Source organism: Rutilus rutilus, assembly GCF_951802725.1.
Source record: "Rutilus rutilus genome assembly, chromosome: 23".
Classification (NCBI taxonomy): Eukaryota; Metazoa; Chordata; class Actinopteri; order Cypriniformes; family Leuciscidae; genus Rutilus; species Rutilus rutilus.
In genome coordinates this window covers 20,838,456-20,865,532 of record NC_140233.1, presented here as the reverse complement: position 1 = coordinate 20,865,532, position 27,077 = coordinate 20,838,456, and the positions used below count along the sequence as shown (strand labels likewise).

The following is a 27,077-nucleotide window of genomic DNA, read 5'->3' as shown; positions in this document are numbered from 1 at the left end:
TAAATGAATGCTTAAGTGGTGTAGGGCATAATCTGTTTTGGCGGTACTCTGCAAGCCACATGTCCACCCCTCCTACTCCTAGTACTCGTTTAATTACCTTATAGATGGTGTTCATTCTTGACAGATATGACCCTTTCATTACGTTTTTAATTATCTGTGATAAGTTGTGGAGAAATTGAGGGAGGTTAGGTTTCCACAAGTCCACAGAAGTCCTCACCACTCCCTTAGCTTGATAATGTTCACATCTCATAACAGGAGTGATGGTTTTTTTGCAGTGCTAAGCCTTTCTATATTTAGCAGACAAGAGCTTCTTGTTGGAGGAGAATTACAAGGAGGAACGCAGTATTGCTCATCACAGCAGGTTCCTATTACGTAACATTCAGAGGTCGCAGCTGTGACGTCATCCGGTTGGAAATGCCTTGGGGTCTGGCTTGTTGAGGTATACTTGCACTCTGATGGACCCATTTAGTTGCATATGTGCGTCAAGGTTACATCATGCATATGTTTTAAAGGTTAGTTCTCGACATTTAACCCTATTTACACGTCTTGTCATCAAGGGATTTTTTTATCATCGTGGGAGTTACCTATTTGGAGGTGTAAACTGGATGAGTGAAATTCTTTGAAGAGATGTTACGATGGTGTATATAGAGGATAGATGGTGCCTTCATTCAGGATTGTTTGGTCCAGTTTTATAAATTACCTCTTTTGAACCATTTCTTTTTCAAAATGAGTGATCTTTGTTTGTTTAATGTGGCAGTTTTGCACAGAGTGCTTCAGCAATCCTACATTGGACCCTGTGCTTATAACAGATATGGACAATCCTACCTCTTGTAGAATATAGGCTAGTTTTGGCCTCAGATGGTGTGCCAATGGACGACTCACTAACCGTCGAATGCCTATTGTACATAAATGGTAAGAACTGGCTGAAATCACCAGTTCCAGTGTGATTGTATGGTGTCTACACAGTTTCACAGATTAAATGGCGCCTACAGTTTCACAGATTAGATGGTGTCTACAGTTTCAGAGTCAAGGTGCGCAGGTTTCTATCATTCTGTCAGGAAACTGCGTTCCCAGATCGAATCACACAAGTTTCTAAAGGTCATCAAATCTTTAAAAGATGTTTAAGAGTTTTGTTTGAGAGACCTCTGGGCAAAAAAAAAGCAATATCCCTGAGCACACCTGTAGATTTCCCTTTGTTCTCAAAGTTGTGTCAGATTTCAGATATTCGTTGAACTCTGGTTAGTCACTGAATCCACTTTATGATTATGGAGATTATCACTCATTAAAGAGACCAGCTGGATAGATGTTTGTGTCCATACTAAGAGTGTTAGACCACTTTTTATGGTGATCTGACAAAAGTCTGATAGTCATTCTTTCCATTTTTACTGTTCAGATCTGAGAATGAGAGGCATAAGTAATCAGGACAGGTAAGCATAAAAGGTTTGCTTACTTCTGAAGCATGTAGCCGTGTCCTCTGCACTTCCGTTCTATGTTTTTCACATCTAATGGAAAGCATGCCAGTCTTGAGTTTTAAGAACTGGAACTTCTGAAAATGGTTGGCCAGACCAGCATCGGGTTTGTCATGACTAGGAAACAACATTCTGTTGTTGTGGATTCAGGATCCTCAGGGATGATACCAATGGGCTCTGAGGTCTGTCTGGATGAGTTTCTTCGAAACTACCTCCCTCCCAGAGGCACCTAAGCTACTTAGAGGATAACAGTTTCCATGAGCCTCACACCTGAGCTGGGCAGCTGTTTACATTTCCAAAGCCAGGCAGAGCCTTTCACATGACAATGCTTTGTTTTGAGTAGACTCTCAATCCCAGTTATTCTGAGGTTGTTTCATTGAGTATCTCAAATGTGCACTGTGGCGACAAGAGCTTGTTATTAAATTAAATTAAACAAATGAACAGTATGATTAATGTGTACAAATTGGTAAGCTTTGAATGAATCTCTGGTTCATCTCAGTGAGGCTGGGTGGAGATGTTTATGTAAACACCGGAAAAATGTCTATGATAGTGGCAGACCTGCTTAAGTACAATCAGGAGAGGGTTCAGGAAATGAGCATCTGAGGGCACTTAAGGGCCAAATTACGGTTCCTGGGTGGTTATAGAAATGTACTTGCCAAAAAAGGAATTGGGACACACAACCACAGAGTGATTCGCCTAAAATAGCACGGAAAACAGCTGGAGTACATGTCCTCAAGCTCGACTTGCAGATTTGTAGAACAATCACTTGAGCACTGCTGTTATCAGAAAGTCCTTACTGTTTGGCATTTGACCCCATTAGGGTCAATACGCATTAGTCGCTGTCTGAGAGAGTGTTTCCTTTTCTTGCACCCCTCACCAACCTGGTAAAAAAAAAGGCATTGTATTCAGTAGAACAATTGTATCGTTGTCTTAAGCATGTTTCATGTACAAACATGGCATCCCCGCAGCCAAGCAGCCAGCTTTATTCTGCCTTCGTGCACAAAGGTCTTTCTGTATTGGACCCTTACATCCCAAAGTCATGACGACCCTCTGTCCTGGCCCTTCCGTGCTTCTGTTTACAAAAATATTGACATACCCAAAAGGTCAATCAAAAAAAGTCTTTGTCATTCTCTGTGCAGTAGAGTATTGAAGAAAATACCTTTGTTTAAGCACAAGTAAAAGTTCAGGTTTTGCTTAATGATGCAAGAATTATTTTTTTAACTTTGATTTTAACCTCTAGAGAGAAGTGCTGCAAGTAAGTAAAGGAATCCTTCCTGATTGCAATGACTAGTCCCCAGATAAACTACTTTTGAATGGCTGTCAATGGAGAAAAATACTTTTTACAGATGGTGTAGTTACAGCATTTACCAGTAGGGGCTAACTGGACTGCTAACCAATCACTTGGCCACTTGGTTGATGTACCGATGTATTTCTCCAGTAGGAGGCAGTGAAGTTCTTGTTGTAAAAACAAGACTGCCATCCACTCTTTGAAACTCTTTGTGCTTTCAGATGGAACTTGTGGTTTAACCAGTGCAATTTTGCATCACATGGTCGTCTTGCCTTTTCATTTCTTTACTGTTTTTGTTTTTTAGCCCATAGCTATTTTTGCTCATGATCTTTTTAAATCTTTGCTGGAACTTGTCATCCATTTCGGATGCGTGTCTGTGCGCGTTACTATTCATGTATACCTCATTACTTTACATAATGTCTGTCCACACTGATGAAGCTTGTCTCATCATCTTTCATCTCTTTATTCTCTGAACAAAGACCTTGATTAGCTTTTCCTACCCCCGAATCCAAGGATCAAAGGCTCTGCCTCCATAATTACCAACATTCAGAAGCTCTTTCACAAGCTGAATGAAGCCAGTTCTTTCCACTGCTTTATTTTCTAGTTTTTTTAATTGATGTTGCTATGGATTAACAGCTGCATCCCATCTTTAAGTCTACAACCCCCCTACTCCACTTGAAATCATAATGACTATTTATTTAAATCACTGTAATTGATGGTAACTGAAGGTGACAAATGGTAGTTTTTAATTACCAATATTGATAGGGATTGTGGCTGATGTGACAAGCTGACCAAAAGATAAATGACCAAATTTATCTTTACCTATTTTAAATTGACCAGAATTAAAATTATTTATTAATTTGGCTTAATAAATACAATAGAAACTAAAACCAGTCATTTTAAATGCTAGATGCTAAGTGAATTTTGGCACCACAACATTCCAGATGAAAAATGGATATTCATTTTGAGATTTTCTTAAAAATGTATTAAATAATGAACTAGTTAACTAAACATTTGATGGTGGAAAAGACCAAAGGCTGATTTTAATGAACACTGATGCATTTATATTAACTCTTATTTTACACACTATTTACACAAAAATAAATCAGAAATGTGTATTTGACAAAGTTGTTGATTTTGGAATGGACACCAAGAAGTTGATTACTGTTCATTGGTTAATTGGTAATAAAGTTATCAAGTGAAACTGTATCGCTACTCTGTGTAGATTCTGGGGTTTTGCTGGACAGTTTTTGCACAATTGCTTTGGATACAAACAAGTTAGAACTGCAGCTACCAACTATTTTGAGACTTTGATTTAATCTGTCGAGACTTCAGGATACGTTTGTACTTTTGTTTGCCCTGTATCTAGATTTTCAAACTGAAGCCGAATCCTTCAACCGCTGGAATGCTGCGTGTGCGGTGAAGCCTTTTGAACATGCTACAACACGTCTCGCTGTGTCCTTCATTTTCTGTTTTGCTCACTTTCTTTTTGGCCTTTTAACATTACATGTGCATTTTCTCTTTTATAGTCCCTTGGAAGCGCCATATAACCTGTTTTTTTTTTCGGTTGAAAATGGGCATAGTGATGTCACGCTTGCACAGAATCCAATTGTAAACCTTCCCGGAATTTGTACGAATTCTGCGTGTATTGCAGCCAAAAATGAAATGAAATCTCACTAGCAAGATCGAAAACCGGGTGCTGTAAAAACTGAGGTTTTCTTCTTCATCCATCTCCCTCTTGCTTTCACTGCTCCCTGCCGTGTGTTTTGTTAGCCGAGAGCAGAGTGTGTTAGTGCATGCAGTCGCTCCTCTGCAGGAATGTGCGATAGGATGCGGGACCATGTTAATGATGGCCATCTTCCAAAATCTCTTCAGGACAGCAGGGGAGATGAGTAGGACATCTAATGGTGTTGCAACAAATTATTTGATGTACTTTGCTAATAAAAAATGGACAATTCATACCAAGAATAAAGAAACAAACACTTACTTTTGAACTATTGAACTATTGCTGACCAGAACAAAAATAGAAGTATTGCATCTCATGATTTGTATAATGCTTGGAATGAAAGTGTTGTAACATTCCAGTCCAGATCATCAACAATGATTGAAGAAGGATGAACTCCTCCACACATGATCCTTGAGCCACTTTGAATTGAAACTAGCAATCAAGTGTTGAGAGATTCTTGCAGCGTTTAACGTCTTTTCTCAGATTGCAACAGGATTGTGGGTAGGTTCTTATCTATCTTGTTCATCTCACGTTGCCCTCGGTCTTTCAGCAGGGCTGGATTACTCATCTGCTGGATGCTTTAGCTCCGGGCCTAATGTGCTGTGTCTGAGAGGATTTTTTTTCTGTTTGCTTTGTCTAAGAGGAATGTTCGTTGACTTTCTCACCGAACGAGTCGAGCCAGCCGTGTGACCAATCGTATGATCAAGCTTGAGGAAAAAGTACTGGCTGATTTCAAATGTTTGCTCCCTTTTTACTCAATTACATTTTTATTTTTGAACCTGGCCTGCTCTCATTGAATGAGATGAATGATGTGTAACATTTGTTCAATCACTCTGGCCTTGTCTCAGACATGATATCTCATCATGCAGTACATCTGTTCCGTTCTATAATTGGTAGTTGGACACATGTGAACATGACTAAATGCCTAAGATTGAAAGTAAAGTCTGAAGCGCATCCTGTAAATCAGTGACTTAATTGTGTTATCAGACACGGCAGATGCTGCGACGTTGTTTCAGTTGTCGTGAATTAGGTAGTCAGTAAACATCTTGTGAAGTGTGTGGGATCAGACAAAGGTTTTTGTTGGGCCTCAGTTGACAGATAACATTTAACTATGCAAGACTCATGTATTTTTTCTTGCGCAATATGTGAAGATTTCTGAGATAATATGCTATTATCATTATTTTTTTAAACCTTAAGGAACTTTCTAAATGTGGTCATATTACTCATTGTCTGTCGTCAGAGTATAACACTGCTTCTTTTGTGGTTTTATGATTCACTAGCTTTTTGATTAAATATTTTCCTTTTGGCTTTCATTGAAGACACAAGATTCCAAATTATGAAATTGCTTTTGTAACAACCGTATTAGGCTATATAAATATCTTTCCAGTGATGTATAAATAAAGACTCATTTCCCTTCATAGTCAACAAGACAAGATCTTTCTGTGTATTATCTTTTCTGTATTCGGAGGCAGTAAAAGATGGTTTGCACATCAATTTTTTAAGATATTTTTCTTTTGTAAAGTATACTAGTCACCCCTAAATACTCAATAAATTCTATAGCTAAATAATAAATAATTTTGTTTCACCATCAGCAGTAAAAGTAACGTTTAAACACGTTCCCTCTGCTCTTCTGACAGGAATTTTTGTGTAGTTTGGCTTCTGACACGGTTCAGTGTCTGGCACTTTTTTTATTGATATTTTCTTATGTTGTTTAACCTTTAAAACATTACTTGGACCCTTTATATGTTTGGCTTTGAGTCTGGAATTGTCCGAAATATTAAATAAATATTAACTTAACCTTTTTAAATGTGGTACTAGTAAGATATTGTAGCTCTTATGAAGGGTTTTCCCCCCTGAACAAACCAGAACAAAGACAAAACAAGTTGTGCATTGTCATGTTACCTCAGAATGTCTTGAAATAAGGCTAAATGTTTCCTCTTAAATGTAGTTATAAAGAAGGAACGTCATTCGGATGATGGTTAGACCACATTGGCCAGAATATAAAACGCACTGAGAGGATCAACAGACAGTAGACCTACAAACTAAACTGCATGTTAACCAAAACACGCCCCGCCCACGTGCGTATGATTGGCTGTCGTTTTGGTGTTAACATATCATTCCCCGCCCATTGCCTGTTCTGATTGGCTGTCCTTTGGTAGAACGAGAACTTTGGAGTAAGAACTTTAGATGCACTGACTCTGAGTACCTGCTTATTCTGTGAAAACATCCACGGAGGGGAAAGGGAAAGACCGGTCAGTTCAAAACACTTTGGACTCTCAGTCCAAATTTGTTGATAGCACTTCGGATATGCACTCGCAGAAAACTCCCAGAAACGGATTAAGTTGCAAGATGGTTCTTCAGGCTGTTGGTAAAGTTTTAAGGTGACGTGGCTTTGCTGTTTTTTGTTGTTTTTTAGTTTTATCAAACTACTAGATAGTCACAAGTACACTGGCAAATTAGTTGACTGAAATGTATTCTTAGACTTCCCTACATACTAGATGCATGAATGGGGGGGCTTTACGAATCTTAATGTTACTGACAGTGATTTATAGCATTTTATTTATTTATTTTAGGAATTTATTATTAGCACACCATGAAACGCACGCGCGAATAATACATTACGATCTCAGATATCAGATTGGTTGAGAAATATTACGTGTCTCATACTTATATATTCATGAGCAAACATGAACCGTTCATTAAAATTGTTCGAAATCTTAGTGCACTTGCACCAATTTAGATAATGAGTGCCTAGTGGGCAAAACTAGATGGATAGATAGTGATTTGAAGAAGTTATGCTGTATGCCTATGTGAGTTTTGAGTGTTTTGTGCCGTGTGTGTGTGTTGCTTTTTTAACCTCTTTGGGAGCCAAAAAATGAAAAGGCACTTTCATTATTTTTGTATATAACTGCATTTAAACATTAGTTTAAGTATTTTAAGTGTGTGAGTGAGGGGTGGCTTACAAAGACCCCCCTCTTCCCCCACCTCTCTGTTGTGATGCTGGTGCTGGTTTAACACAATACTGTCACACACTCTTCATGCCTAGGTAGTACAAACTTGGCTAGACCTTTTTTTACAGTCTATGGGCTAGACACACTCATCCAAAGACCAGGAAATTTACTTTTGCATTAAGGCTAAAAGTCACCAGGTTTGTTTGAAACAATTATAAGTGCTATATAAAATAGTTTAAAGCAAATATAAATTCATCCTGACACTTAACAGGTCATTTTTTTTAAAGTGTGATGTTACATTAATCAAGACTACTGGTTGCTTACATTATTTAGTGCTGGGCAATGATGAATGGCATCCAAAATAAAAGTTTGTGTTTACATAATATGTGTGTGTGTACTGTGTATAATTATTTTGTGTATATAAATACACACACACATGCATGTATATATTTAAGAAAAATGTGTTATTTATATATAAAATATTTATATATAATATAAATGATGTATAAATATACAGTAAATACATGCAAATATTTCTTAAATATATACATGCATATGTGTGTATTTTTATTTATATACAAAAAATGATTATACACAGTACACACACATATATTATGTAAACACAAACTTTTATTTTGGATGCGTTTAATCGTTGGCCAACACTAATATATATATAAAGAGCAAAAGATACAATGCAGATACAGGTAGACGCTGGATTGTTTTACTGCTGTTTACTGGTTTCCAGATTGTAGTTTTGGTATGAATGGAAACTTAGAAGTTTCCAGCCCTGTTCTCTGAGTTTTGTTCGAGTCAGAATGATTTAGGGATGTTTAGATGTTTTGGCTGCTGCAGATGCTGGATGAGAATTCGCACAGTGTGTGTTGCATAATGTCAAGCCTCATGCATAGTTCATCTTTGAGATTCTGAACAGCACACTGCATTTAATAATTGCTTTTAGATGTTTACTTGGCAATGTAGTTAAGTGTTTAATTGCTTCAGTTCCCTAAAGAACTTGTGAACCTTATTTATTTCAAACCTTTGAGGAAAACAAGAGAATGTTTCAGATGGTTTAAGACACTTCCAACAAACACACATTGTGTGTTAGACAAACATCTCTATTATTGTTTAATATTTTAAAATGAATCACAAGGTCAATGGAGTCTCCTGACTGATTTTGATAAAAACCCAAAAATCCATGGAAAGGAATGCATGAGGATCCAGAACACTGTTATGTCAGTTGTTGTTTTGTTTTTTACATGAAGAAACAGTTTGTGCGTCCAAAAATCTGAACGCACATTGTTTTATTTTAGCCTTCCCAGGGTTTCGTCATTTTCCAGGAAGCGCTGTTTTCGTGAATTATGTGGCGCAGGGCAAATTCTCAAGCCATTAGCTAGTTTATTTTAGCAGAAAGAAAAACTTTCTTGCTGCCAGCGGCCCTCCTTTTACACACACACACTTCATGCCCACTCAGAGCAGTTTCCCGCAGATATCTTTGCCATAAAAGGCATTGTAGTTTTCAAACTCTCAAACCAAGCCAAGGTTTCAACCAAAGACCTGTATCATCCACTCAGCAGCAGAAAACCATCTGTGTTTGTGTACCGACTACCGAACACTAAACTCACGTGTCACAACAGTTTTACGGACAACCATTCTTGGCTCCACTTTGGTAGTGTTCACACTACAGTTAAATATGGTGTCACTCCACTTGTGAGTTTGGTCGCGTACAGACAGAGGCGTGTGTTTTGACTTATTAGCAAATAAGAATACTTAGCTTGGGAACATAGTGAGCATCGATGCTCCATGGTGGGACTTTTTAGGGAGCGAACATTTCAGTGCACTGGAGGTGGTTGGGAGGGAGATGATTGAGACGCACCCTCAGTTTCTGCGAGAGAGCGCCCCCTGGCTTCAAGTATGAATGAAACATACATTGCATGAGTGTTTAGTGACCCATAATATTCACATCACCTCGCTTATTTTGTCTCTTTGAATTTAAATCTATAGATTTATTCACATTGGCCCATGAAAACCTATGTGAACACATTTGCCCCCAAAAAAAGTATGGGGAACAAATTTACGTTTTATTAAAAGTATTCTACGCCAATGGCTATAATGTTTACTGTGTTAATGGTGTGTGTTCAGGACTGACTGAATGCATTTTGGGGAAGTCAATCCAACATTTACATGTAGTTGTCACTCCCAAAAAAAGGCTGGATCCAAACTGGAGCCGACATAATCATTAGAAACAGAAAAGCAAATGAAGAATAATTAGTGTAGCTGCTGTTCATAACAGCAATAGATAGTCATGCGCCTTTGATCTAATATAATTGGAGCACAAGGTTATGAGATGTATTATGTAAATGCTTGGCTAAAGAGATGTGGTTTTAGTCTAGATTAGGCTTGCTGCGATAGTCAGTGTTACCAGTGTTCAACCGCAACACCGGTTACATCACTTGCCCACCACAGCACCGTCATTTCGATTTTTTTATAGGAATACTAATAATTTAGTTAAGTTAGAAAATAGACACTACAATTAAAAACTAAATGCGTCTACTCAATGCAACGTGAGTCGCAGCAGGAGTCAGATTTCATTTATCACAAGAGTGAGGCGATGACGGAAGATTTGGTTTCTAAACGAAATGTAAAAGCGCCTATTTGGATATATTTTGGATTTAATCCAAATGCTAATAGGGAGTTTTGAGCTAAAATGGTTTTAAAAGTCTTTAATTCTGATGTTAGCTGGTAGCCATATGGAACTCTGCCTTTGTTCGTAACCACTCCTCAAGCCCGAGTTGGCCCGCTTTGGACCGCTTTGGACCAAGGTATTCGTCGGGCCAAAAACACCTGGCCGTTGGCCCTGAGGAAGCCCCGGCGAGGCCCGATCAAGCCCCGGAAGTGACGGTGGAAAATTGGGGTTACATGATCATATTTTCTTGACCTGGTAAGAACTCAAGCAGCTGCATTTTGGACTAGCTGTTACCTCTGAGTGTACGCATATAACCTTTAAGAGATCGTATTCTCGTTCTATTAAATTCTGTCCTATATTAGTCAGCGGAGGAATGTGTTTTGAAGAATGTTTCAAAGATTCTGGGAGATGTTCGGATCTTTCAGCTGGGCTCAAGACTCGTTCATAATCTTAGATGGACCTGACAGCTGCCTGCTTGCTTGCTGGCTTCACTCTCACTTGCTATTGGTTGACCCTTCAGTGTTTATCCTTTATGCTGATCCTAGATCAGTAGTGAAGGTTCTTTGATAATAAATTGGTTTTACTTTATTTTGATGGTTTAAATATTCTGTTGACTAGAGGTAACTTAGGTAACTAACTCTCTTTAGACAGAGTGTTAGTAGAGTATTAGTAGACTGGTAGGGTAAAGATTTGTAGAATGAGTTAACTTGCAAAGTTACTTATTGTCAGTAGAATGTCAGTTGGTGGAGCATCAAAATAAAGGGTTAGCAGATATTAGCTATCTACTAATATTCTAATGAGAGTTAGTTGACATATGTAGGTGCAACATTACTTATAGTCAACAGAATGTCTAAAGGTGACCGTCAAAATAAAGTGTTACCAATTTTATTTGAAATATGGAAAGTGAAGCTCATCCTAGTTTAGAATAATTTCATGAACTAAACTGGATGTTTCATTTTCTGCTCAACCGATCTCAAGAGAAAACAACTATTTTACGATGTGCCAATTTTGTATTTATTCGTATGATGTGGATTATACAGAAACATGACATTTTTACGAAAACGTACTGAGATTCATACAAAATCATACATTAGCCACCCATTCACCAATATGTGAATGTTTACGAATTTCCGTGAGTCTCCGTTTTGGTAACACTGTCCGCTATGGTGCTAGTTTCTGGGTCGTTGTTAGTACGTTGTCCCTCTGCTAGGTCTCTGTTATTCTGGTTTCTATATGGTTTGGGTCCATTCTTCAGTGTAAGATTGTTGGATGTCATTCGTCATATAAGCCATCCTGATCATTCAGGTATCAATGTCCATGGCACATGGCACAGACAAGTTTATTGGCTCAAGGTAATAATGAGGTGGCTTGTTGTTGTTATAAGGGCAGTTTGTCTGTTGAAAGAGGAACAAGAAATAACCTGCTCTTTTTTTTCCTGTCTATATTTCCTTCATTTTTAGAATGTTTCAGTATCTTTGACCACAAGCAGTAAATTAGCTCATTGTGTGAATTCCCTTGGTGATTTATCTTCATTCTATTTCCTGTTTTACCCAGGACACTAATCATGTGTAGTTAAACGGAATGACATGCAACTAAAGTTGAAGTTTACCAGACTTCCCACGCTCCAATGATGTTTGATCAGACCGTGCTCGACGATTAACCCTTTTAGACCTTTGACACGAGTCAATTCGAGATCTTGATATGGATGATAAGATCTTTCCCGCTCGGAAGCAATCCAGAATCCCGCTAATCTCACAAACCGTTCCTTTTGTCTTGGCTTCAGTTTAAAAACACTGTTTATGGACTTTGGTCTCTGCGATAAGTCCTCTTCCTGCTCCGATGATGGAGTGTTGTGTGTGGGAAAGAGGAAAAGGTGAAGGTGGTCAGAAACTTGAGGTTTGGGAATGAGGGAATGTTTACAGTGCTGAGAGACTTGAACAGGATATCAAGTTGGTGGGTGAGCAATAAATTTCGATTCCTTTGTCCGAAGCAAAACACTGATTTAAGGCTGCAAGGATAGTTAACATAGTTAAAATGAGCGAGCAGTAAAGAGAAACTCTACCTAATTTGTTCACATAAACATAATAAACCAAATAGGGGTCGAAGCGAGCGCAAGGAAAGGATGTAAATTCTTTATAACCCGTCCTTGCCTGTACTCTTGTTATTAGCTGTTTAATGACCCCTATAACCTTTGTCCCAACCAGCTGCGGGATCTGCCACAGCAATGCGATTCTGGCATTTACATGTTAAAACTAGCACTGGAAGTCTGTTTTGACACAGGAGTTTCAAACAGACAAGAAATGTGGTTTACTCCAAAGAAGCGGAGATGTAGGACCTCTTTGGGAAGTTTTTTCAAAGTGTTTGGAAGTTCTTACACTTTCTTGTCTGGGTCGATTTATTGTATCTATGCGGTTTACATATCCAGTGACTTGAACGGCCTCTTTTAAACAAAAAAATAAATAATGTTAAGCCTTTTTTTATGATTTACAAATTTAAATCGTATAGTAAAAATTCCATCAAATTGAATAATCCGTACGTATTATTAATTTGATAAATTAAGAATTTTAAATGAGTAAAAAAAAACTAGAGCTTAAAAACATTTTGTATAAATTTTAATGGGACAAGACAATGGACCATTTAGTTTGTGATTCGTATTCATAAATAAAATAAAAATGAAATGAAAATGTTTAAATTTGGGAATACGAATCACATAAACTAAATGGTAAGATAAGATAATAGCCTAGATAATTTAAGATAATTTAGGCCTACAGAAAATATATTTTTTAAGCTTTTTTTAAATATTTTTTTTATTTTTTTTTAAAATGTCTTAATTCATAATATGAAAAAAATACTTTAAAAAGGCAATTTGTTTGTGTATGATGAGCATGTTTTTCATTTCTAAATTTTTTAGGGCCTAAAGTTCTGAAAAAAAAAAAAAAAAAAAAAAAAAACCACACAAAAAAACCTCCAAAATGACAATCCTACTTTTTTTTTTTTTTTTTTTTTACCATTTCATTACTTAATATTTGAAAAATCTTTGTCTACCAAGTCATGTGGTGCAGCCAACATGCATCACCAACAAAACAATTAAGGAAATGACATCATGACTGTGTGTCAAAGTCAAAAAGGCTCTTAAAATATCAGATAATCTTACTTCAGTTCAAAATGTCATGTGTGAATCCCCAAAAACTCATATTTATGAATAAGCATTTCATGATGTTTGTGAAAAAGTAGTTTTTACATTAAATAATGCATTTTAAAATGTAATAAATTAATAAGTAAGATGTGTACACCTCACATATATGTAAGGTGTAAGAACATTTTTAGAAAATGTTAGTAGTAACAAGTTACACCATATGTCATTTTTAAATGTTTGAAACCCTGTGCATTTGGTACCGCTACTGACAACGAGAAAAACGCACTTCAACTTTGTTCCACTCTGTGCGTCTCAATCTTAACGTGTCTCTCTTCTCCCGTCTTGCAGGAAATCCAAAACGAAGCCCAATGGAAAGAAAGCACCGGCTGAAGAGAAGAAGCACTACTTGGAGCCAGAGTACACAAAAGTGCGGGTCATGGACTTCGACCTGAAAGATTTGGTGGCGCTTCCCACCAGAGAGATAGACCTCAACGAATGGCTCGCCAGCAACAGTGAGTTCCTAACCAAACATTATGGCTGTTATGAGTGTTTGCCCTGTATTTTGAGGCTGGGAGTCTTTGTCCGTCTTCAAAAATAACCTTCTGTCAGTCAGGAGTTTATAAATCAGTCGCATTTTAGTGTGTGTGTGCAAAGTACACAAAGCCATTACTGAGCACCACCTTCTTAAATTGTTATTGCTGTGAAAAGAGAGAATTTTACGGAATAGTTTTACTTCAAAATGAAAATTCTGTCATCATTTACCAAACAATTGATGTACCCCATTGACTTCCATGGTATTTTTATTCCTACTATGGAAGTCAATGGGGTCCATCAACTGTTTTGTTAACGACATTCTTCAAAATATCTTCCTTTGTGTTCAGCAGACCAAATAAATTCACACAGGTTTGAAACAACTTGAGGGTGAGTAAATTATGTCAGAATTTTCATTTTTAATTGAACTATTCCTTTAATTATGAGCCAAATTATTTCTGAAACTAATGAGATGGAACAACAGCAACAACAACAAAATACCGGAGACTGCAACAACAACAGACGCACACATTGACAAGCGCTTCTGTGAGGGGGTTGTCAGAGCCGCAACTTTACTAAAAGAATACAAAGACATTTTCATCGGTCATAACTTCTGGAGAAAAATACTGCAGACACAATCTACATTGTTAAAAACGCTATATAAATGAAGATGACTTGACTTGACTTGACACTGGACAAAGATGAACATTTCTAGAGCGCATGTGTTCGCGCACTCTATCATATGTCTGCAACGTGTTTGACTGTACGTATACGCATAACAAAACGTAAAACTTAAGTAATTTGGTCTTGTGATTTTCACCCGGCAAACGATAAACCGTTCACGTTTGATGTTAGCATTTTGCTAAGCTAACAACAGGATAGTTGAATAAAAAAAAAAAACAGTACAAACAAATTTCATTATGAACCAAAAGTTAAAAAGGAAATGTTTGAAAAAAAAAAAAAGAGTTACAAAATACTGCATGTTAACTAAGGGTTTGTTTACATGTCAACGTAAATGTCAACTAAAAATGTAAAACCTTTTATGCGTTTTGGCTGTTTGTTTACACGACAACGGCGTTTTGGGTGCCTGAAAAAGCAAACTTTTGAAAACGTGTTTCAAAGTGCAAGTTTTTGAAAACGGTCTCCGTGTAAACAACAAAAACGTGGATCTCTGAAGACGATGACGTCATGCACATGCGTATTACGTGTTCAGTCTATAGTGTTTCATCGCCATCTACTGGCCTGGCAGCAGAATACAGGGTTTTCAGTTGTTTTCGTGGATCCGTGTGAATGGGGATCGTTTTCACAATGGTGTCGTCTGTGCGCGGAAAACTCAAAGGAAAAACGTCTCCGTTTTAAGCATATCGTTGTCGTGTAAACGTACCCTAAATATGGTCCTTAGCGTTGGTGATTTGAACAAACCCCTAACCTCAAGTATAAACCCCTAACCAGAATGACTTTGAAGTGATTGGACTTGTAATTTTCACCGGGCGAACAATAAAACGTTAGCATTTTGCTAAGCTAATGACAGGATAGTCAAATAAAATCAAACACAAATGATGTTTAAAATGATGCATTTTTCATTCATTTAGAGTATTGGATAAAACAATTAGTTATAATCAACATTTCTCTTGCCTCAGCCATCAACTTCACTAAGCTTATCACAATGTATTTTGGGATTTCCTGCTAAAATGAGGCATCTTATGAGGCACCATGATTAATTTGCTACGTTTCTGAACAGACTTCATGCTATGACTGTGATGCCATAAAACGCTGCCTTCACAGGAAGTTCTTAAGCTTTAGTGATTGTGAAATATCAGTGAATGTCTTGTCACAACTTCTCTGAAGGTCTTTTCTTTTGTCCTTTTGCAGCAACAACCTTCTTCAATCTCATAAATCTGCAGTATAGCACAATCTCAGAGTTCTGCACAGGGGACACATGTCAAGCCATGACGGCCTGTAATACGTAAGTCCTTTCATTTTCATTTCTCTTTCTCGGTTTCGTCGGTCTTAGTAGCTCTTTCCTCCTCTAGACGTGTGTCCTGGGGCGAGAATCAGAAACCTTCTTTTTACGAGAACTGCATTTGAAGGCCAGATCCCGGATCAGCACTATGGCTTTGTAAAAATCTGGGTTTGTAGGTCTGATTCGGGTTAATGCGTGACTGGAATGAAAGCTGACACACATTTTACTGAAGCCAGTGCTTGTTTGGCTTTCAGATGTGTTTTGAACGAGAGAATACAAGGGAACTATTCTCAGAATTAGTGGTTTTGTAACTTTGTTTGAGGCGGAACCAATTAAATGACCTTAAAAGCCTATAGTTAAATGTTCTCACAGGGTGAATGGGTGTTAAAGAATTACTTGTGACAACATTTACCTTTCAGCTTTAGTCTCTTGACCAAGTCTGTGAAAGTAATACTTACTTTTTACTCATTTTTAAGAGTAAAAGAGTAAAATATTGTGTGATTTCAATTTCCCAGAATGAATTTTGCGCTTTCTCCTTACCTAGACTTTTAACAACTTCTCTATACTATATCACAAGTATCCACATTATAGTTATATTTATTTTTAATAGCAACTATTATCCTATAATGATATTTAAATGTGTGTTTATTTGAAGAATTTGTAATGTTACTATAAGAAATATTTGGTGTCCCCAACACTGCTGTCTCTTCCGTCTCACCGAGCATTTTAGAGAACAACTGAATTTCTATAAAATAGTTCAAGCTGGATTGTGATGGAAATGAGATGCTACAGGGAAGTACATCTCTGGCAGATAGTGAGAAATGTCATCCATTTGAAGAATTTTTACTGAAATGACAAAAATGCTCTGTAAATGAGCATTTCTTCACACAGTTGAATTTATAAGACGACTTATTGAACGTTTTCTCAGAATAAGTGGAATATCATAACCGTCACACACAATATCAATAATCCACCCTCATACATTATACCAAAATCCATTTAAAGGTTGATAAAGGTTTTCAAGGAGAACTGTCTTTTTTCAAAGTCTTGATGTTGTTTTTGGGGTCTACTAGAATAGGGCCCCGTCCACACTACTGCATTTTCGTTTAAAAACGGAGACCTTTTGCTACGTTTGCACCTCCCGTCCACACTAAAACGGCAAAAACGGAGAAGTTTAGAAACGCTGCCGACCCGTTTTTCGTTTTGAATCTCCGGAGGGCGTTTTAGTCTGGACGGGTCAAAACGGAGGACTTTAGAAACGATGACGCAGAAGCTCACGCTCGGCTCTATGATTGGGTGTCATCAGTCATGGAGTATACACAGGTAATATTCAGTACCAGACAGTAAACTCCACCCGCTGGAACAGTTTCTTACAGTAAGAAACTGCCGCGTCTCAGGCGGAAAACGCGTGCATGCTAGAAATAGAACTGACGCCTATTTTTCATGCGACACGCAAGCGTGTTGGAAGCGTTTCCAGGCAAAATAGAATAGGAAAAGATGTTTATATGTCATTTTGACACAAATACATATTAATAAATGATATTTTGATGTTTGAAAGCATTTTTTTACAGTCTATGTTTGAAAGTCTCTAGGTTTACACCGGCACGCGCATGCCCAGTGTTGGTGAATGGTCACGTGATCCGCGTTTTCAGTCGTTTTAATGTGGACGGAGATCAATTCTAATACGCAGCTAAAACGCTGGTGTGGACGGAGATCGTATTCGTTTTAATTCTCCGTTTCTAAACGAAAACACAGTAGTGTGGACGGGGCCTAGGTTTTCACATTCAAAAATGTAAAAAATAAATAAAAAACACATTTATCACATATTTAACAGTGTTGCAGCTCCACTCTTCCCAGTCTGTCAGTAACGCTCTAGTTCCTGTCTCTATGAGTAAAGCACAATGCGCTCTGATTGGTCAACTGGAGCAGTGTGTTGTGATTGGTCAAGCTTTTTGAGCGTGTTTTGAGAAATGTCGCACCCCTTACCATAACCACCAGTTTCAACACAACTAACGCACCTCAACCAGGCCTCATATGCTTTATTATGCGGATGCCTTTGGCGGGAATGAATTATTTAAATGAGGAATATTGTGACGTGTTATAAAAAGCATAATAAGACCCATTTAACATCATTTTGAAAACGAAGCATTCAAAAAAAGAAAGTCCCACAAGTAACCCTGTTGACTTTTAAAATCTTTGCTCAACTCGTTTGCCCTGTTTGGCCGGAGCGAGTCCTGGGTGTGAGTCGCTAAACTCCTCATGTACACACTGACCCGCAGAACCACATGCTTGACTATTCATGGACTAGAATTACCAACACACAGAACACTAACAATTGCGCACTAACCCCAGGCATACCACGGAGGGCCAGGATGGGTGCGCTCAAAACACAAGCCTTATTTCAGTCACCGCCGGCTTTACAATTGATAAATCAATTACTGATGAAAAGACTGGGAGGAAAGAATGGACAAATAGACCTGCTGTTCAACTTGATTCTGATTTGTGATTTAGTGCCGAGTTATGTGGTTATATGCTGAGGTATTTTATTATGATTAGTATGATTATTGGGTGTTTCTTCAGTCATGGACACAGGTATCCCATCCCATCCCCCCATTTCTACTTATACGAAATCCTGTTTCCAAAGTTCTTTTTTCAGTGGGCATTTTTACACTAAATATATATATGTTTAGTACTTGCAGTTATGAAATTAACTGCCGCCATTTTCACTCTGAATTGAATCTGTACCTCTCCACTTTACTCCACTTTATCTTACACTGACCGTTAATTCACTTAAAGGTTTTTTTAATTCTGTCATCATTCACTCGCCCTCATGTCGTTCCAAACCCGTAAGACTTTCGTTCATCTTCGGAACACAAATGAAGATATTTTTAATGAAATCTGAGTGATTTCTGTCCCTCCATTGACCGCTAAGCAACCACCACTTTAACGCCCCAGAAATGTAGTAAAGACATCATAAAATTAGTCCATGTGACTCTTGTTGTTTAACCTCCATTTTATGAAGTGACGCGAGTGCTTTGTTTGTGTTCCGAAGATGAACAAATGTCTTACAGGTTTGGGCTGACAAAAGTTAAATTTTTGGGTGATATTCCTTTAAACAAGTGATCTTTATTTCATCTGTTTGGTTCACGTTTGCTCATGCGTTGAATGCATCAGGTCACTGGGTCCACGCATGCTGTACGGTCAGTTTAGCGGACAGTTTGCATTCCAAGAGATTTGTAATGTCTACAGCCCCCCCGAACCCATCCTACCCTCCCAAACTGAGCAATCCTCCTTAAAAAAGGTGATAGCAGCCACATTCCAGTTGTTTTAAACCGTAAACTGTTGTTCACTTTGTCCTAATGTGCTGGAAATGTGACTCACAAGAAGTGAATTTTAATTTTAGTTTGTCATCTTTTTCACAGAATATACTACTGGTATGATGAAAGGGGGAAGAAGACGAAGTGCACAGCGCCTCAGTATATTGACCTCGTAATGACTTTCGTGCAGAAATTAGTGACGGACGAAGAAATCTTTCCCACAAAATATGGTGTGTATAATTACTGCCCTCTAGCAGTCATAATGGAGAACTACACGATTTGAGAGTTCAACGTTTGAAGTAAAAGCCCTTAGATCAGTGGCGCCCTCTAGTGTTCATAGAGTGGAATGAGCTTTGTGAAAATAACTGATCTGGGCTTTCTCCTTGATTTACAAGAAATAGTCATGTATAATAGAATAGGATCATAGTAAAAACGATCCCTTTATGATGAATTAAAATATATATATATATTAGAATTATGATTTATAAAAAGTATTATAAGTCATTTAATAATAACTTGGTTTAAGGTGTCCGTTTTACAGTGTAATTATACATTTAAGTACTGTGTAATAATAATTAGCTACATGTATTTACTATAGGATTAGGATTAGGGGTTGGTTTAGGGTAAATTGCATGTAATTATGCATAATTTATAGTTATTACTACAGTAAATACATGTGTAACAAGGACACTTAAAACATTTTTTATTGTGAAATAAAGTGTTACCTATTTTTTTTTTTTTTGTAGTCCTAGTATAGTGTAGTATAGTACCGGTATATATATAATTTAAACAAACTTCATTTTATGTAAATATTTAATGCTTTATTTATTTTTAATTCAGTGACATTTTATTTAATTTCAAACAAATGAATGAATACAAGCAAATAATTTGTAAATTAATAAAACAGAATTTTATATATAATATTATTATTATTATTATTATTATTATTTAAAAAATGTTTTATGCTTTACTTATTTTTAATTTCCTAACTAATTCTAAACAATAAATGACATTAGTCATTTGTGAATAAATCGGATTATTTTTAATGAACAATATTTATTTCATTTATTTTAATACATTTTGATGAAATAATATAAAAATAATATAATGATAATACCTTAATTAGATTTCTGATTAATCCTAGCAGATTTCCTCATTTCCTAACAATTGATTTAATTTCAAGCAATAAATTATTACAAACAAATTTTTAAATCCTAGGGTTTGATATTTAAATCAATAAAATGAATATGTATATTTTAAAATAATGTGTTTAATGCTTTACATACTGATAATTTCGTAACTAATTATAAACAATAAATTACATTAGTCATTTGTGAATAATTTGTGATTAAAACATTATTTTTAATGAACAATGTTTAATTTGATTTAATTTGATTTTAAATAATAATTAAACATGAAAAAAAAAAGAAAAGAAAAAGCTAACTATCTCAATTCCCTTTCAGGCAAAGCCTTTCCCAACTCGTTCGAGTCCCTGGTGAAGAAGGTGTGCCGGTTCCTGTTCCACGTGTTGGCGCACATTTACTGGTCGCACTTTAAAGAGACCGTGGCTCTGGAGCTGCAGGGACACTTGAACACACTGTACACACATTTCATCGTCTTCGTCAGGGAATTCAACCTGATCGACCCCAAGGAGACCTGCATCATGGACGACCTGTCGGAGGTGCTGTGCGCCCCCCTGCCCCCCCTCCCACACAATCACGTGACCGAGAGATGAGCCGATAGCAGACCTGACACAACTCCTCGGAGGAAGATGACGGAAAAGAAAAGCGGGAGGCCTCCTTGGACGGGCCCCTCCATCACTTTTCCCTCACCGCGTTAACGTGAACTGATCAAAAGGATGGGACGGGGGACCGCTGGTCTGCAGGTCCTGTACCAGCACAGATTGGTGTGAATGTTTAACAGGACAAACAATCTGTCAACATTATCATTTATATAGGAACATTTTATATTTTTATTTGCTTTTTATTATTATTATTATTTTTGCGCATAAGCCCTCGGAGGTTTTGTTTTCTTTTAGGGAATGGTATTTCAGCTCGGCTCTCATCAGTGCCTTAGATATATAGCTAAGGCATTGTTTGTTTATATGCAACACTGTTTAGAATATGATCCTTGACCTCTGGCTCCCCCTTGTGGAGGGAGTGACGTCACGCACCGACTGACTGTTTATGATCTCTGCAGCCTTATTTCACCTTTCTCTTTCATATTCCAGCCATCATTCATTGTCCATTTTCCTATACGTTATCGAAATGATTTCCAGCGGTTCAAAAATGTATTCTTTAGCCTTTCAAGATTATGTAAAAAGGGTATGATGGTTTGAATGATGAAAGTCTGGACTTGTGTGTAGGTTTCTGACAAGGATACCAGCCCGACTGCAACATGCCCACATCTGGGACACGTGGATTCCACACGGCCCAGATGTGGGCCGGATCTGGGCCGACACTATGTTGCTGTCTGGGATATCCGCAATGTCTGCTCGCTCGGAGAGATGGTGCAGACAGGGACAAATATTTGTTGCATGGCAGTTGACTTGCTGAGTTCTATTGATGAGAGACATTCTCCATTATTTTTTTTATTTCATTTTTTATCTTTCTTTTTTTAAATGATCAGAGGTCATGAATATTGTGGCAGAAAATGCACATTAAGTCCCCCCCACCCCAAAGAAATAGATTGTAACTATATATATATATAAAAAAAAAAAATCACAATAATTGCCTTTAGCGAGAGAGCATCTCTCCTCCTTAATTAATTTATTTTTACTTTTTTATCTATTTGCAGAGTTCTTCTGTTCTTGCTTTCTTTTTATGTATTTTAATTATCTAAGTTAAAAGCCACTTAATATTTTAGGCTCTGCAAAACATAATCAAATAAAAACAAGAAATGCCACTTTACCTCTGTGTTGCGTTCACTTCATTAATGAGATTCAGGTTCAGGTGAGTGGAAAGAGTCCTCGATGAATCGGCATCCTTGGGAACTTGGTGAGGTTAGTTCAGATTTGAAACGTGCACACATTAAGAAATTGTTTTGTGAAGAGTCATTTAAGATTATGTTCAGACTGCCAGCGGAAGAAGACACAAAGACAGACTAAACCGTGCGTAAACATCATTACGGCGTGTAGAAAGATTTGATTGTGGAGAAAATCCTGAGCGTGTTGCTTCTTTTTTGTTGGACAGGAAAGTGAGTTCAGAAAGTGAATCGACGTAGGTGATAAGAAATAGGTAGATAAGCTATAAGATAAGAAGCCTTTATTGTAATTCAGAATACAACAAAATTGCGAAGTTAAAGGGATAGTTCACCCAGAAATGAAAATTAGCCCATGATGTACTCACCCTCAAGTCATCCTAGGTGTATATGACATTCTTCTTTCAGACGAATACAATCTGAGTTATATTAAAAAATGTCCTGGCTCTTCCAAGCTTTATAATGGCAGTGAATGGCCGTTTCTGTTTTGAAGTCAATAAAAGTGCATCTATCCATGATAAAAGTGCATCTATCCATGATAAAAGTGCATCTATCCATGATAAAAGTGCATCTATCCATCATAAAAGTGCATCTCTCCATGATTAAAGTGCATCTATCCATCATAAAAGTGCATCTCTCCATGATTAAAGTGCATCTATCCATCATAACAGTGCTCCACACTGCTCCGGGGGGTTAAAAAAAGCCTTCTGAAGTGAAGCGATGCGTTTGTGTAAGAAAAATATCAATATTTAAAACTTTATAAAGTAAAATAACTAGTTTTCGGCCAAACGAACATATGGATTACACTAAAGTCTAAAGCGCAACTTAAACTAACAAGCAACTAAAGCGAGGAATGCAACGTACTGCTGATATTTACGATACGCCGTGACACACTACGCTACTTCCGACGCCACAAGTTTCATAAGTTGCGCTTTAGGCGTAAGTAGACAGCATATGGCCGTTTGGCAGGAAGCCAGAATTTTACTTTGTAACGTGTTAAATATTAATATTATTCTTAAACAAACGCATCACTTCGCGTCAGAAGGCCTTTATTAACCCTACGGAGTCATATGGAGTTCCTTTATCATGGATAGATGCACTTTTATGGACTTCAAAACAGAAACTGCCATTAAAAAGCTTGGAAGAGCCAGGACATTTTTTAATATAACTCCAATTGTATTCGTCTGACAGCTAGGATGACTTGGGTGAGTAAATCATGGGCTAATTTTCATTTTTGGGTGAACTATCCTTTTAAGTGAAAACTCAGAGACGCGATCATGCTGATCCACGTCGATAGATGGCAGTGCAGAGACTTTGATCTTAAAGCAGTTAACTTTCTTTTACTGTCTATGCAATTCACACACATTCAGCGAGACTCACGTGATCAAGCCACACATCAGCGTGGCTGATGGCATCACAGGAGCAAAGAAGACCGACAAGACAGCAGGTAACATCAGTTATCAGTTATCAGCTTTCAAATTTTGTCTTTTTTAAAGAAATTCAAACAATAAATAGGCTACAATATAATTTGTGGCTCTTTAATGTCGTAACAGATCGCTTTAGCTCCTCAGTAACAGTGGCATGTGAACTGATCATCTCTTCCTACTAGTTATAGTAGGAAAAAAACATGAATGAACACAAAAAGGTATCTTAAAAGATACTGTACAACTTAAATGAATCATGTCATGAATTGCATGGCATATTCGCCCAATCAGTGTTTCAATCGCAGATAGAGATCAATAAAACAGCTTGAGAACAATAGGTCATGCTACATTTTACCTCAGAAAAGCCAATGACCATAAACTCTATAAATAGCTAGAAAAAGGAACTCTAGATAGGAGCTTTTTGCTACAAAATAAAATTACATACGATTACATATCAATTATTTTTTTTTACTCTTGTATCATCAAAACATTATAAAAAAAACTTTTTTATAATAGAAAGGATGTTTTATTAAAGTTCAGAGCACATTCATGATCTCTTCAAACTGCACAAGAGGATACCGGGTTTGTTTGTAACACTTTTTGCTTTAGCATCTGTAACTCACTGAATTAGAGTAAGTTGATGTCAAATACATGGTGTGCTGTTGTTGCAATCTGCCCCACTACCGGTGTAGGTTGTAACAATTAGACAAAAGAAGCAAAAACAGGTTTATTAAAACAATCAAAAAGGACAGAACGAAACAATGCCTCTCTTTCTGTGATTGATCACAGCTCAATCCACTTTCTGTTTGACTCAGGAGTTTGTGCATGTGTCTGTATTATTCTAAGTTAATCTACTAGAACAAACTTCCTTTGTTCAAAGAACATGTAGATCTTAAAAAAAAAAAAAGGTGTCAATGTGTGACTCAAATATTTGTCTCAAATATTTTCTTAAGAAGCTTTGGTGTAATTGCGGGAATTGCTGAAGAGTCCCTGAATGAAAACCACCTCAAAGTCCACATTTATTTTATGTTAAGTATACTACAAATACATTACTTATTTATGTACTTAATATAAATACCCTTCAATTGTACTTTTGTTATACTAAATTGGTACACTTAAAGTCTGTTAAAGTGGAACAACTAATTATGTACTTAATGCACTTTAGTTATCCAGAAATAGTGCTGAGGTTCAACTAAAGATATTCTTAAGTACATTTGATTGTGCTAAAATACTTTAGGTACACTTTAAAAATCTTGCATTTAACGACTGATATTATACAGAGATCATACTATCCTTACTAATAGTGACATTAAAACACATTTTAGGCTTAAAGGGGTGGTATAATGCTCTTTTCAGAAGATGTAAAATAAGTGTATGTGAAGTTTTAGCTCAAAATACCCCACAGATATTTTTATATAGCATGTTCAAATTGTCAAAAATGCACCGTTTTTGTGTCTGTCCCTTTAAATGCAAATGAGCAGCTGCTCCCAGCACGGGGGGGCGGAGCTACAACAGCTTGTGTCCTGAAAATGTTTAAATGTATGTAGCTGACGTGGAGTTAACTATCTTCAAATCATTGATTAGCATATTCTGTCTTGATAATCTATAAATCGTGTTCCAGGGGCGGGGTTTATGTAAATTTTAGGGTTAGTGATGTCACTAACCCGGGAGGAATGTGGTGTAGTCCATTCCAGCCGTTTGTTGTAGTCCTTAAAAAGCTAATTCTTTCAAAGAAAATATCTCCCTTTGCTTTGAACTTTGAGCGTCGTAACTTTGCAGATGTTGTTTATGCTCAAACATCAACATTACACACTAACTTAAGTTTAAAAAGTGAAATCATAACCAACCACCCCTTTAATATTAAGAAATGTGTATTGTGCAATAAAGAAGTACTACAAATAAAGTTTAATTATAATATTTATATCAGTAAGTCTCAAGCGATATGTCAGTAAATATGTTAATGGGTATGTAGTATACTTAGTATCATGAAATAAACTTGGTATTTGTTTTTTTGGGTATTCTTTATAATTTGTTCAGATTTGCATAGTAAAAGTTGTTTGAGCAATTTTCAACCACTGAATATTTTCTTTCAACTTCTATGTTCTCTAATCAACTATTTACAGATTCTGACTCCTGGGGCCTTTGGTTCTTCGAAGCTCATCCTGGACTTGCTGTCATAGCAACAGGTGCGCAAGCTTAAACCTGCTCGGGAGCAGGCTTATTTCATGTTAACAGGATTAGACTGCGGCTTCATAAGCGGAGCTGATACGGGAAGTCCAGCGCAGCGCGATAGTGCACTTTCTGAGATGTAGATTTTTTCTCGTGACTCGTGAGATTGTCGTTTACATTATTCAATTGTTGGAAATGCACATTAATTTTCGACTTGTCGGTGTCTGGCTTTAACTACAGCACAAACTGTTTGCATTGCCCTCTTTCCTTTCCTATACACTATTGGAGATGCGGAGAACTTGATGGAAAGTGCTGTCTGTCGTGTCATTTGGAGTTTACCTGGCGCTTTTAGGTTTAAAAAACAGTGTTAGGTTTTTTGTGGCATTTCCAAGCCAATGAAGACCCAATGTTGTAAAGCAGTTTTTTTGAAAGCAGTTTTTTTTTTTTTTTGGCTATCATAATTTTTTATGAAGATCATGCAATCATGACCATGCCGATTACAGTATGTGTCACTCAGGCTTCACTAACGTGATTGGTACCATAGACTATGCTACCATAGACTGCCATCAAGGCCTCAATGTATAAGTGAACAGAAAGGGGGTTCACAATGTAAATGTGCAGCTCAGTTACTATTGGGATTCTTAATATTCCAGATTAATAATATTATATCAAATAAAAAAAAAAGGCAGTTGACTAAAATCTTCCATATCACAAATGTGAAAGCAAAATGGCCAGGATCTGTGCATGACTTAAGAATTTTCAGAGATTCACATTTATGCACATTATTTGAAAGTGGTAAGAAAAGTTCCACAATTAAATATCAAGCTCACTGTATTACATACACTTGTGCTGATCCTAACAGAACTGCATTTTTTCATAGGTGATTATGACATGTTCCTGCCTGCAGACAGGTGTTTTATGACCCCATTCCCTGACCCAAACCAGTTACAATGCAGCTCTAGTCAGGACAAGGGCACACAATGAAATGAACTTTGGCTAACTAAAGGGAAGATTTCAGTGTCTGAAAAGTCTGAGGGTTGCACACCTGACAGGGCCTGTGACATTGTTGCATGTGCCATATTACACAACATTGCCAAAAAAAAAAACACTTTTCATTAAATGTTTAATAAAAGACAAATATGCTTAGTTCCTTGAGTTTTATTTCAATTGTTCTTTGTAAAGAAAAGCCAGTGGTCAAGTGCCTGCAACAAGAGATATTAGACACATGCCTCATGCAACAAATAAAAAGGAAAAGTTGGCTATACACTGCCCACCTGTAGGCTTGTCTCCTCTGTCTGTGCAGACTCTCCTGTAGGCCTTTCTGTAGATGTGGAATCCTGCAACTTATATTGCAGCCATAAAGCATACAAGTATAAATTAAGTAAAGTTATTTATGCACTTGCAGGTAGGCTAGTTCCTCCATATGACAGTTATCTGAGAG

General features: G+C 37.1%; 1 protein-coding gene across 5 annotated transcripts in view; it reads left to right on the top strand.

The window, feature by feature from the left end:
- mob2a (MOB kinase activator 2a) overlaps positions 1-21,973 on the top strand; it is a 48,764-nt gene extending 26,791 nt beyond the window's left edge. For 4 of the 5 annotated variants that reach the window (XM_084396754.1, XM_084396752.1, XM_084396751.1 and 1 more), the window contains exons 2-5: positions 13,602-13,765; positions 15,657-15,750; positions 19,170-19,294; positions 20,528-21,973. In XM_084396754.1, coding sequence (XP_084252880.1) covers positions 13,602-13,765; positions 15,657-15,750; positions 19,170-19,294; positions 20,528-20,799 — 655 coding nt within the window. In that variant the 3' untranslated portion in view covers positions 20,800-21,973. Of the gene's footprint in view, positions 1-6,626; positions 6,865-13,601; positions 13,766-15,656; positions 15,751-19,169; positions 19,295-20,527 lie in introns of those variants that run through there. The other variant, XM_084396753.1, reaches the window with a different exon arrangement.
- The last annotated feature ends 5,104 nt before the right edge of the window (positions 21,974-27,077 follow it).